The sequence below is a fragment of the Trachymyrmex cornetzi genome, unplaced genomic scaffold (genome assembly GCF_001594075.2).
Source record: "Trachymyrmex cornetzi isolate Tcor2-1 unplaced genomic scaffold, Tcor1.1 scaffold309, whole genome shotgun sequence".
Lineage (NCBI taxonomy): Eukaryota > Metazoa > Arthropoda > Insecta > Hymenoptera > Formicidae > Trachymyrmex > Trachymyrmex cornetzi.
In genome coordinates, this window is record NW_017297786.1 from 886,093 (window position 1) to 899,165 (window position 13,073).

Genomic DNA, 13,073 nt, shown 5'->3' on the forward strand with positions numbered 1-13,073 from the left:
TGTATTATTATAATTCTTATGGAATTGATATTAAGTCACAATATCAATTTAGAATGTGATTTAACACGTGCATTCAACAACTTCGTCTTGAATCACACCTTTTATGAGAGCGCATTCGTCACCTTTTGGACTTTGTTCTTTCGTACAGTGAAACTCGTAGATCACGTATCATATTTATGAGGATGTACACCCAAGTGTATTATCCAATAAGAATAATAGGCATTCTCCATCTCTTGGCCGCGGTCGACCTGCGGGGAAAGTAACAATGAGAGACAAAGACGGAAAGAGACAGGTCAAAGAATTCGAGTCACACCTAGAGGACCTTCCCTGCCAGCGCGAAAAAAACTCGCGGAACGCAATGGCGAAACGTAGGCCGCGGGAATGTCTCGTGCCTCCTCCGGATCGCCGTATCGAGTAGCACAGGTAACGACAGACTGGTATATAACAATTGATTTGGAACGCGTGTTATGTATTCGATGTATTTTGCAGCACGCGATGGCGACAAGCTGTTTATTTTTGTTTATTTTTCGCGGGTATACGCGATCACCAATTGTTACTGTCATGCGAATAGTAACATTCGAAACGGCAAGTGAATCGCTCCGTCACATTATTCTTCATCCGTGTGAAGTTGATTCCCCAACACTTTTAAAAAAATTAACTTTCTATAACTCATTCAATTGCTTGTTGTTTGCACATATATGCACATTTTGAATTTTCGTTTGCACATTCCGAAATAAGTCAACTTTTCGACTGTACACTTTTAGTTAAAAAGTTATTGACGATTAAAGTTTTGAGGATGTTCGACTCAGGTAGATAGGTTCAAATGAGTAATCAAATGAGCTATAAAAAGTTAATTTTGTCAAAAGTTTGGGGTCCAATTTTATACGAGTTTATTTTTTAAAAGATGCTAATCACATTCTTCTTGCTTTCCTTTTTCTCGAAGCGATATTTCACACAAATCAGGCAGAAGAGATTTTGGACAGGTCAAATTTTTTTCAAGAGGAACTGTTTTTTCATATTTAGTATGTAATGGAAAAATTCAATTACAAAAAATATTGACTGTAAATTAAGGCGGTGAAAAAATTTATCATAATTATTAGAATTATAATCAGCCTTGCATTTATACGATGTATATATATACTTATTAATTTATAGACTTACTTGAAACTGCGGTTTTTAATTTCTTATATCCTTCATATAGACACGACAAGCTATGGGCGTTACTTGTACATGACAACTTCTTATTATTCCGTTAGTACTTATATTCAGACGTGAACATTTTAGTGTTTTTTGAAAAACAGCAGATCTTATTTGCATGTGGCGTGATGACGTAATAAAATTTTTTGTCAACTACATTTCATGCGCGAATATCTGACGGATGTATAGCAAGTCTTATTACGTTATACTCGATATATCGCGATGTAATAAGATTTTTCGTCGACTCGTGTATTACCTGCTTAACGGGAACTTGCATAATATACTATTTATTGCTCCGATCATGATGTATAAATAGAATAAATTCCTCGTCTGCGGAACGAGCTCAGCTCTCGATTCGTAGCTCGCGACTATTGATATGAACTCGAAAAATTCAAGCGGAAAGGTCAACGAGACCTTTCGCTGAAATTGTTTGTAGAACGGTGTGCTTAATAGGTAATATTTCAAAAGAAGAGCATCCTTTATAAAGTTAACTGTGTTTATCTCGCTGTACGAAAAGATCGCGTGCCATGTTAACATTTAACGATGCGTCGTCTTATAGCTCGGTCGCCGAAAGGACGTTGTCCTTTGGGAGTCATTAAGGTAAGAGAAAGGCGATTCCTCTCGCGACAGAAATTTCGTAACGATGCACGTTGATTTTCTTGCGGATCCATCAACCCGCCCTCCTGAGGCGCTAATTTTAGAGGTATCAGTTACTATACAGAAAGATCGGTTTTGAAGTATTTAAAAATTTAGCAAGATACACACAGATTTAAAACTAATTTTGTATGAACGATTAAAATAATTATGGAGGATTAAAATAATTATGTAGGATGCTTAACCTAGTCGCTAAAATGTTAAAACTTTTTGCAACATTTAAGCGTTCTACAAATTATTTTCCGATCTGTATTTAACTAAATTTTTAGACATTTTAATAAAATTTTTCTCTGCCAAGTGTATAAAAATATAAAACGGACCGCTTGACGTCATTGCGTATATACTCATGCCGTTACCAAATTCGCGACACTACAACTAGCTTTATCTGGAGTTTTGACATTAACAATTTAGATTAAAATTATTCAGAAACTAAAGCTGCAATCAAAAATCTAAAAACACTTTTATTACATAATGTCAGCGGTATCTTTCGATTGCGACCGAATAAAATTGGTGCAGCTGATACCGAGATCTGGATATCGTTTTCCAAAAAGGGACCATTTCAGTATTCAAATTTTTTCAGTCGTCCGTGTGACACATTCATATAAAACGTTTTGTCCATTAATAATTCACAAATAATTTCTGTGAAAACATATTGGTCTTAAAAAATATTACGTGTTAATGCGACCCGAGCACGCCAAGTATTTTCTTCAATGCATTGCAGTCGAGTGCAGTCTAGTGCAGTGCACTGCAGTCCAGTGCAGTGCAGTCCACAAGAAGAGTGTCATCTCCGTTTTTGATTAAGAAGAATGTATTCAACACTTTTTTTTATGTTTATTATTCTCTAAATTTACGTGCACATTCTCACGTCGTATAAAAAAAAGAAACTAAGCTATCTGTGATATCTGGCAATTGTTCGAAATCGATACGCGTTGCATGACACGTGCAAGAGATTCGAGTGGCGAACATGTATCGTTGATCTTTCACGCGTGCCTAATCGTAGGCCTCGTTGACTGCAATTTCCAAGCTTTTCCGGAAAGGTCGAGGCCGCCGTAGTCGTGCGGCCAACTTGCAAATATCTGCCTTTCTCGACCCCGGTGAGCCTTCCGTAATACGAATTACGTGATTATCCTTCTTACCTCTTATCCTCCTGCTGCGAATGGTTATCGCAATCAATTCGTATGTCTCCGTGAACGTTCACCATTCAATTCTGATTTTGTTTGTTCTACTTTTGTTTCATTCTCGATCGTATGCCGATTGAATAGGTAAAGCCTTCAAATGTCGAAGATAAAAATGTACAGTATATCGTATATATTTTAAGTACATTTTTAAGCAATTATATTTTACTTAACATTACATCGATTAGGCTTGATATCGAGCATTTTCTCACAAAAGTTCGCTAGTCGTGTGTGTCAGCAGAAAAGCAATAAACAGCAGAAAACAAGAAAGTCTCTTTGACAGAGATATCTCTTTGACATTATTGTCGTGTATAGATAAATTTAATTTTTCGATACCTTCTTGCATTTAATAACTGGATAACATTGTATCAGTTAGAATCGATTTATTAACAAATCCAAGTGACGATGGGATATTCTATTTTATTTTTTAATTTATTTTCCACCATCCAAAGAAATTTTTTTAAGAAATAATCCTTGAACTGTTTATAAAAATAATAATGATATTTAATATAATATATATTAATTCGAATTATAGTAATAATAAAAGAGATAAAAATACAGCTATTTTTATACTCCATCTTTATTTCTTTAAAACATTAACTTCCGTTACTTTTGCTATTCTAACTAGAGATAGCGATTTTTCTGTCATACGATAAAAGATTTTTGTTTTCGAGCAATATATAACCAAGCATAATTTAATCGCATTCTCAGCGTTTACATATTCAGTGAGTTCATACTCCGTCATGGTTTTCACATTTCACTGGGACCTTTTGCCGTTTTATATCCGACGTAACGTCGCGTATTATTACATAATTATCAAGTTTTGCGCCACCGAGTCCGAGTGAAATGTATAATATAAGAGGCATCTCCCCAGCCGTTACTTTCGATACTCGATCGTCCGTTTCTAAATGATTTCACGACTTTTGTTTGATCAAAGCATCCGATTTGATCGAAATACTTTTTTCATTAGAGGGAAGGAGAATATCGTTTTTTATTGAATAATAAAATTATAAAACTTTCCTTGCTATCTCTTTGTACCTATCAGCCTCCAAGATACTTCACAAAGTATAGAAACGTTGGCGACAAAAATCTCGCGGTTATTATTTACATATTTACATTATTGTACAGTTTTGTGACTGTTACATGATCGTTATAATAACTTCGTGGCGTTATACAACATCGTTGCGTGATTATATGGTTATTTGTTTATATAATTGTAACCAGTACCTGCCTCAATTATATATTTTTATATGTACCCATTATATGTACACGTGATACGTGCACGAACTTTTGAAAAATATTTTAGGATATCCGACAAATTTTTTTGCTTTTTAATTTGAATTCCATCTTTGGTTCCTTCCCTTGATAATAAATTTTCTGCTATCCTTTTTTAGCATGTGCGATCAAACGCGAGATTACGATTGCGAAAAAAGGCTTTAAAAAGGTCATTGCGGTTGATCCCTTTCTTTGAATTCTCTCGACAATGCGTCGCCGGAAACGAGAAAAGCGAAAGGGAGAAATTCATTGCTTAATAAAAAATGTCTCCTTGAAGTTTGCCGATCATAGTATTGATAATTAAATTACAGTATAATTATGTAATATGACATTATTAAATGTTATTAAATATCGGAATAATATGAGTATTATGCAATCAGCATTATTAACATGTGATATTGATATAAGAATAGTTTCATGTATGGATACATTTCATTTATTCTTATTGCATTACTTCGAACTTGTGCTTTTCCGCGCATTAAAGTCTTTAACATTGAATTTTTCAATGTTACAAATTCATTATAGAGACATTCAACATTTAAATTTCTAAAACTCGTGTTAAAGATTTCTCACATTAAAGATTAAAAGATTCGTAAGTTTAGGAATCTATATTAAATATTTGTATTAAAAATGGCGATTTCAATGCCGACGTTTTGGAAATTTCAATACCTGTATATAATAAATACGGGCTTATATAATATAATTTAAATTGAATATATTGACTTTTTTAAGTTCAGGTCAGATTTTTTTTTAATTATTATTTTATCGTCAGTAATGTATATCAATAATCGAAATAACACGAAATAACGCTGAGATTATTATAGTTTGTTTTGCAAAGCTGTGAAAATTAGAACGAGTCATCTGGCGTGAATTATGGTGTGTTACGATCTGATAAATTTATAGTTAAACGGCGTAAAAGATCGCTTAGAGAAATGAAAGGATCGTCTGCGGCAATTGGAGAAGAAGGCGTGTGTTATGCACGCTCTCTAGAAATGTATAAAAACGAGTTGTGTTCCAATTATGTGCCTGTATATCGAGCAATGGGAGCTCGTCGGCCATTTTAACGCCGCCGCAGGATCAAATGTATGCGATGTATTTCGTGACGACACATTTCTCCGTAAATCAATCACGCTCCAATTCCTCAGAGCGAAATAATCTCTTCTCTGATCGTTAACGCATCCCTCCGACCTCCTTCCCGTTCGCCACTTTTCCCGGCTCCGCTCTCCTTGCCCTTTGGAGAACGTGGAGAACGCGTGCTGCAATCTGGTGACTTCAATATAAAGCATTTAAGTTGTGTGAATCTTGTGCGAACTGTGTTTACCGTCGATAGAAATTTCTTATAAAAATAATTTCTTTTTTTTTTTTTAATTTCTTCATTAATGATTACTAAAATTCAGTTTTCTATTAAAATTAGCTTCTCAGGTTTAGAAATGATTTTTTTATTTACTTATATGTTTAATTGCGAACTATATATAAGAGAAATTGGAATTAAAATATAAAAAGTATGTTGGGAAGAGATAGAGGTTTCATTTACATTGATTTACAAATTCGAAAACTTCTGCTTTCTTCATAAAATGGTACATTAAGGGAATGAATGCAAAACTTGCAGAGTAGGATACTAAACATCATTATCTACTTGCTTATTCATTTCATTTTAAGCCCTTTCATTATTATTCTTGAGGAATTGTTTTCAAATTTGCTTACTAGTAATCCTTTAGCTATTGTTTGAAGTCTTAATTAAATACTACCGTGTATAATGGAAATGAGAAATAATTAACATGGTGATTTAATAAACATGTTTCTTTAATGTGTTTTTTATCTTCGATGCGAGTTCCTAGTGCAAAGTGGGAGGTGTACTGGAGAGCTCACTGAAATAGAAAAAAAATATATTAATCCAAATTAATGAGATACTCGTATTAATTTAATTTATGTAGTATAGTATCTACTTTTTTAAATAAATTCAAATATGTATTAAAGAAACGAAGGAAAAAAAAGAACCTTACCATATTGCAAGGTTGAAAGGCATACAAGAGTCCGATGGTTTATCATACGAGTGTCCCGGTAGACATTCTATTACTTCAGGTTGGTTGCGCCTACAAACTATTACCTTAGTACAAAAGTCATTAAGTTTGTATATATCGCCATCATGACATGGAGTTATCTTTAGTTCTGATGGTAGGTTTGCTTGGAGCAGGGTCCACGGATTTGTCAAACTGGAAGTTTCTATCACGTCATGTACGGGCTGATCACTTAGTGTTGGATCATCAGTTGATATTTCTTGTTTCTGTATCTCTTTGTCGCTCTCTAGTAGAGTTTCGTTAAGTTTCGCTAGATTTCGCGGATGCCAAGAATCAGACTTGGCTTGATTCAGCCAAGGATTCCCGGAATACGGAGGCGGTGGTGGATAAGGCTGATAACTTGGTGGTTTAGGAGAATATGTTGATGGTTGTGGCGCATAAGTCGGAGGTTGCGGAGAATAGGTCGGTGGTTGAGGCTGATAAGTTGGTGGTTGAGGCTGATAAGTTGGTGGTTGAGGCTGGTAAGATGGTGGTTGAGGTTGATAAGTCGGTGGTTGCGGTTGGTAAGTTGGCGGTTGAGGCTGGTAAGTTGGTGGTTGAGGCTGATAAGTCGGTGGTTGTGGCTGGTAAGTTGGTGGTTGAGGTGGATAAGTCGGCTGAGGAGGTGGCTTAGGAGTAGCAGTGGGCGGCTTAGTAGGAGCATAGGTAGAAGACTGCTGCGGGGATTGAGTTGGCGGTTGTGTAGGCTTCAATGGTTTCGGTGTGGCTGTACCTTTGCAGTCCACGTTGTATAGATAGTCACAAACATTCAGTATCTGAAATAGAAAATTCTAACTGATACTATTGTATATGTAGAGACATTAGTGTACAGGGTGTTAAAAAATTATTCAGCATTTATATGGTAGATAGTACGCACTATACTGAGTAAAAAAGCCTTAATGAACGTAGATTGAAAACTGAATCATTTTTGAGATATAAATAATTTTTTATATATTAATATCATAATTAACTTATTGTCTTTTCTGCGTGTTGCATACGGCGTGAAAAGAGAGAAGTTGAGATAAATAGCATTGATATTTGGGAGAATTACAGATACAATGAGATGATATTTCATAATGTCCATTCAAACACAGTGATTGATTGATATCAACTTACTAATTGCTGGTGAAATTTTTTATTATAATAGTGTATATGAAAATTGAATCGGAACATTCAGACTGCAGTTTGTAAACACTGAAGTAAATTTTCATGTCGCATACAATACGTAGAAGCCAATAAGTCAGTTATGATACTAACATACAAAATTATTTATATTTTAGAAATGGTTGAGTTTTTGACCTATGTTCATGAAGCTTTTTTTACTCACAGTATGGTGTGTACTATCTACCATATAAATGCTGAATGGTTTTTTTTATCACCCTGTATTTAAAGTGTAGTAAAATTGGTAATTATTGAAATTTTATTTTCAACTGACATATATTAGTAGAACCCGATAGCACTAACGGGATCTATAAACAAAATTGAAAATATGGTGTGTTAATTTCGTGAATATTTTCAAGCTTATAAAGCCTATACTTTGACTTATTTTAAATTTTATCCGATACTTTTTTATCAAATTACAGCGCGCTCCAAACTAAAACATTGAAAAAAAGTAAAATATGGAAAAAATACAAATTTTCAATTTTATACAATTTCGGAACAAAATATTACAGAGATTAAACTGAAACACAAACTTAAAAAAAGGTCTCCATCTTTTCTCTTTAAAATGCATTATTGTAAACTTCTGTATAATTTTTTTTCATCGAAATATTTAATTTTTTATGGAATACGAAAAATCACAAGTGTTTTTGATCTTTTGAACGGCAAAGAGTATACAAAATATATCAAAATTAAAATTTAGAAATAATGAAGTAAGAAGTAGATATAGAAAGCAAGATTATGCGAGATCTATTTTAAGCATATTACTGCGTCACTCTGTATTTTAAAATCGGCGAGCGTTTCCGCCGCGTTCTTTTAAAATGAATCCTTACGTCACTGTAGACCAGACCGAGAGGACAATAGAATTTGACAGGTTTGCCTGCGACACACACGTAGAATTCTGAACAGTTAGTCGAGCTTCTGTAACGGCCGTTCGGATCCGGGCACAGATTCGATCCCGCCGGCAATGGTGGCTCTGCCAAGTCATATATAATTATTTCTTTACTCTCCTTGTCCGTATTTTTCGGATCATGAAAAATCTAAAGAGATAAATTTCTTATTTTTTAAACCATTGATCATTTATCACTACAACGATAATAATTTAAATGTGATATCGATATTCTTTTTTCGCTTTTTTACTTTTTTTACCGGTTTTCTCAAACAAATCTATTTTAAGTTTTGTTTAACGAAATTTATGCGAGAGAACAGTCGAATTAGTCATTGCTATTACTATCGAAAACTGTGAGCGAGCGATTCGCGCCGCGTAATTATCGATCACACTCACTCGGCGTAGCGGGCTGTCGATCACCGCAATTGACGTTGAACGCGAAGTCGCAGTAACCGGCGATGTCATTGAAGAGTAGCCCAGCCGGACAGGTTTGTTCGATCACCACATCATCCCAGCAATTCAGATAGTTGGCGCAGCTTTTCGGACTTGGGTACTGACCTCTCGGTCCTAGGCAACCCAGCGGAGGTTGGTACGGTGGTGGTGCCGGTTCCACCGGTGGTGAAATGGGATTCGGAAGCTCATTCGTGTCATCCGGATTGTGCGGAAGTCCTGGATACTGTCTGGCACTAAGAATGATTCTATTTTCCGTGTCATTTTTCCAGATCCCCGCACGAACATTCAGTTTGTGGCTGTCGAAGTTATTCCATAGGTTTTCTAGTTCTGCAATTCAATGGCTATTGTTCTAATCCATAAGAATGTCATCGTCGAAGATAACGATGGCTTAATATTATATCAGCTCATGTGCGATTACGGTTAAGAATTAATGATGAATATAACTAATAATAGTAGTCACAGTTTTGTTTAACCCTCCGACTGTAATCATATTCTTATTTCTTCTGTCTCTACAATCTAGGTCTTTTTTGTTTTATCTAATCCAAGTTTTTTTATTGTTCTAGATTTTCAAGAAAAACGTAAAAAAGTTTAAGATTTCTATTATATCATCAAATAGATTTTTTAATTATTTTAGTAAGGAAAATCAGACTCCACCTTCGTTTATTTTGAAGAAATTTAAGAGTGAATTTTCGCTTGTGTCAAAAAAGACTCAGATTGCAAATAAAGGGTTAAAAAATAGTAGAAAAATGACAAAGCGATTAATTTGATAAATAATAAATAATAATGAAAATATTATTTTACGCATTAATTTATAAAAGCAATAGTGATTTTAAATTTGATAGAACTAAGAAAACAGATCATTTATATCTATATAATTATTATTAATGTGTTAGAAGATAATTGGTAATGTGTAATTTATTTATAAATATAATTTACGTAATCTCTATAAAAATTATAAGAAGCTTTCTAATTAAATATGTCATTGAAACAAAAAATATAGGTAATATAACACATTAAATAGAATATATAAAAAAACGATTTAAAGATTGAAGAATTAGAGCACCCTTTAAATATTTTTATATTTTTTGGTTTCTGTAATCTAACAATAAGTGAATTTACATATATGGCGTGTATGTGTCATTGTTAGTTTATTTCTGTAAAGTTCTGTAATTGTTATCAATTCCATAAAAGAACCTTTCGCAAAACTCTTGAATTGCAACCCTGAAGCCGCTGACACTGACCTTCAGTTTGTCCAGCGAAGGCGAACTGTCTATCGAGCGACGCCGTCGTTGTCGTCCTAAGTCTGTCTCTTCTTCTAGCCGCACCGACGAATCCCAGGGCAAGGACCACAAAAACCAATATCACGCTCACTCTCATCTTCTCCCTGATGAACTTTCAGTTCTCTTCTCTTTGTTTTTCTCTTCTTCACCGATGACAGGGATAAACGTCCTTTACTAGAGCGGAGATCGCTCTTCTTAGAGACTATCTCGTCGAAACAATTTTCGCGGATGATCTGAACTGGTTGACAATCGACACCGATAATCCTTGAAGTGGCGCGAATCCAGACGTACGGTGTCCTGATGCTGGATGGGCTGGACCTGATCGCTTCCAGAGCCTTACATAGGGCGGCCCCCACCGCCGTTCCTTGTAGGGTCTGCAGGACCTCAATTACGCGGCGGTGCGCCGCGTAGGACCCTCTTCTTGTTGCGCAGGAAGTGCTCGCGACCGTTGCTTTCGCACCGATTCGCGTTCATCCTCCTCCTCTTCTTTTTCTCAAGAGAATCTCCCTCCTCTGCTTCTTACTCAAGGTTTCGAAGACTCCCCATTGGACGAGATTTAGGATGCACCCGAAGGATGTGTGCACGTTCATGGTGATCATTCGTCCTGTCCCAGCTATTATCTTTTTCTGTTTTTTGCCGAACTTCAAGGGGTTGTAGCGTTGAATATTGTGTCGTTACTGGACGAATTTAGGACTTTAACCCTTTCGTGTCGTGTATTAAATTTATTAAAAGTACATTCCAAAGACACTCGACCAAAGTTTTAAAACTTTCATTTTGAACATATTAGTGAATTCAACAAAGTTAATAACAGCCTCTAATTCAGGTACTGGTTCTTAAAAAAATACAAAAGAAATATTAAGTAAAATTAAGAGTTTTATTGATAATTTTAGGATCTCTTCTTGTCGACTAAGTGGCAGATTAATCTATTTTACTCAGAGCGCCGTATATTTCAGGATTACATTTACCATGAAATAGTTACATCTTGTTTACATTAAATTTACACATATTTTTTTTTATGTAGACAAAACAGATCGGAAGCTTTAAGCGCAAGCTTGAGTTGCTTTGCATTTCTGACCTATTCGATTTCCTATAGAACTTTGCTATATAATGTTCCATTAATAAATACGTTTTCAAGAAGAATTATTTCAAATGATCGCATGATTCAGCGAATACTTTTTTAAAACTTATTATTTTTTGAAAAATGAGTATCTGACTTAAATATTATACTTTCCTTATTTTATAAAATAAAGATGATAAAAGAATTATATACGCAATAAATTAAAATAGGTTAGGTTTCATAAGCATTATTTTTTTTTAATAGTTCACTACTGGAGTATCGATTTTCACAAATCGAGAAACCGTAATGCACATTCGCGAATTTCGTGATGACATCAGCCGTTTATGGGGCTTCCTGTGTGATCAAGACTGTGTCCTATAGTTCAGGAAAATGAAGAAAAAATTCCACACCCGCGGGAAGAGACGAAAGGAGAAGAAGGACCCGGGCATCGGTATGCAAAGGTGGACGCACTCTCAAGAGGACTCGTTACGCATTCGTTACTCGAAAGTGTTTCGCGAGTGGGTCCTCTGTTGGAAGCTGCAAGAGCGCGGCTCGCGCTGTATGTAGGAGGCTCCATCGTCCTCCAGGGAAGGCTCATCGTCCTTTTTATTATCCCTTCAGATAAGAGATTCGGTGTTTCGGCAATAAGGAAGAATCCGGTCGATGCGAACGATGCGGCTGAAAAAGAAAAGGAAGAGAACGATTCTCCGCCGACGTAATCCCGGAATCTGTCGAGTTTTCGGTTCCTCCCTGCCTTCGAATTTCACATCGTAATCTTGAATCATCTGAGATGACCTCGCCATTGCGTTCTTCAACGTGTCCTCGGGTGACGTGTCGTCGGCAAGATCTGCGATACTTAAGGATACGCGTAATCTTGCATATCTTTTTGCATACATAATATCGGGACTTTTTGCAGATGAGGAAAAAGAAATAAAATTTTAATCTGATTTGATGGAAATTTAATCATCTTGTGTATAATTAGAATAATATTACTAGAGACAGACAGTTATAAATACCATCTATCTTATATATTTTATATCTTATATATAATTGGATAATAATTTAATTTTTAATTTAAAGTTAAACATTTCAAATTTTTTACGTTTAAAGATTACGTTTTATATAAGGAAGATTATATTTAGTTTTAATTTATATATTCTCGGAAATTTATGTTTTGTGCATTTAACATCAATTTCTATTGTCTTTTTATATTTTTTATTTAACACATTTTAGCTTTATATTTAAATCACACTATACAATAATTTATAAATAAAATATTTAAACTAGCAAAAAGCTTGAATGCTTTTAATTTATAATTTATTTATGCATACGTTGCAACCGTTTATAATTTAAATATGTAGGATTTACAAAATAAATGGAACATTAATAAGAATTTAATAGGATTTCTCGCTGATAACTGCTCGCGAATAGAGACATATGTCATTTTACGATCAAAGTGACATCCAAGATAATCCCCGTCTAATCCTAGGAGTTGACATGTATATCGCGCATTCAAAGCCATCGTTTCTTCACCGTCATCATTCGGGTCCGCTCGAGTCCTTGTCGTTGTTTTTAACTCGAGCTGCGAATCGCTTAGACCTTAGACCGCAGCCCGAGAAACTGCAGGGGGATCTAGGATGGAATGCCGACAGGAGAGAGAAACGAGACGGGAATTCCGCTTGCTAGACCGCGAGATCAGCTCAGGGAGAATGGTCAGCTTTAACCCTTAGATGTATAGAAAGTGCAATGAATGAGGAACGAGCATAAACTGCAAAACAAAACGAGTATAAATTCTAGAAACGCACTCTTGCATCTCTACTGTTTAATTATAATCCTTAATCTTGCCAAGAAATTTGTTTTGCTGCTAAATTTAGATAT

At 35.1% G+C, this 13,073-nt stretch overlaps 2 protein-coding genes across 2 annotated transcripts; one reads left to right on the forward strand and one right to left on the reverse strand.

The window, feature by feature from the left end:
• The first annotated feature begins 1,555 nt into the window (after positions 1–1,555).
• On the forward strand, positions 1,556–12,120 carry LOC108762574 (uncharacterized). Its single transcript, XM_018509616.1, has 2 exons — positions 1,556–1,797; positions 11,582–12,120. The coding sequence occupies exons 1-2, from the start codon at positions 1,741–1,743 to the stop codon at positions 11,912–11,914; spliced, it is 390 nt and encodes a 129-aa protein (XP_018365118.1). The 5' UTR covers positions 1,556–1,740; the 3' UTR covers positions 11,915–12,120.
• Positions 6,098–10,571, reverse strand: LOC108762568 (extensin). Its single transcript, XM_018509609.1, has 5 exons — positions 10,100–10,571; positions 8,802–9,185; positions 8,350–8,492; positions 6,305–7,134; positions 6,098–6,169 (listed from the first exon to the last, which is right to left on the reverse strand). Exons 1-5 carry the CDS (start codon positions 10,233–10,235, stop codon positions 6,136–6,138), a joined length of 1,527 nt encoding a protein of 508 aa, XP_018365111.1. The 5' UTR covers positions 10,236–10,571; the 3' UTR covers positions 6,098–6,135.
• Positions 12,121–13,073: the final 953 nt, after the last annotated feature.

What these genes read in the sequence shown, in the direction of transcription:
- LOC108762574 (XM_018509616.1), top strand. Translation starts at nt 1,741, where the DNA reads ATGCGTCGTCTTATAGCTCGGTCGCCGAAAGGACGTTGTCCTTTGGGA. An exon ending in GTCCTTTGGGAGTCATTAAG is followed by an intron (nt 1,798 to 11,581) that starts GTAAGAGAAAGG and finishes CCTATAGTTCAG; the next exon opens with GAAAATGAAGAAAAAATTCC.
- LOC108762568 (XM_018509609.1), bottom strand. Translation starts at nt 10,235, where the DNA reads ATGAGAGTGAGCGTGATATTGGTTTTTGTGGTCCTTGCCCTGGGATTC. An exon ending in CTTCGCTGGACAAACTGAAG is followed by an intron (nt 9,186 to 10,099) that starts GTCAGTGTCAGC and finishes ATTGAATTGCAG; the next exon opens with AACTAGAAAACCTATGGAAT. An exon ending in TCGGTCTGGTCTACAGTGAC is followed by an intron (nt 7,135 to 8,349) that starts GTAAGGATTCAT and finishes TTTCTATTTCAG; the next exon opens with ATACTGAATGTTTGTGACTA.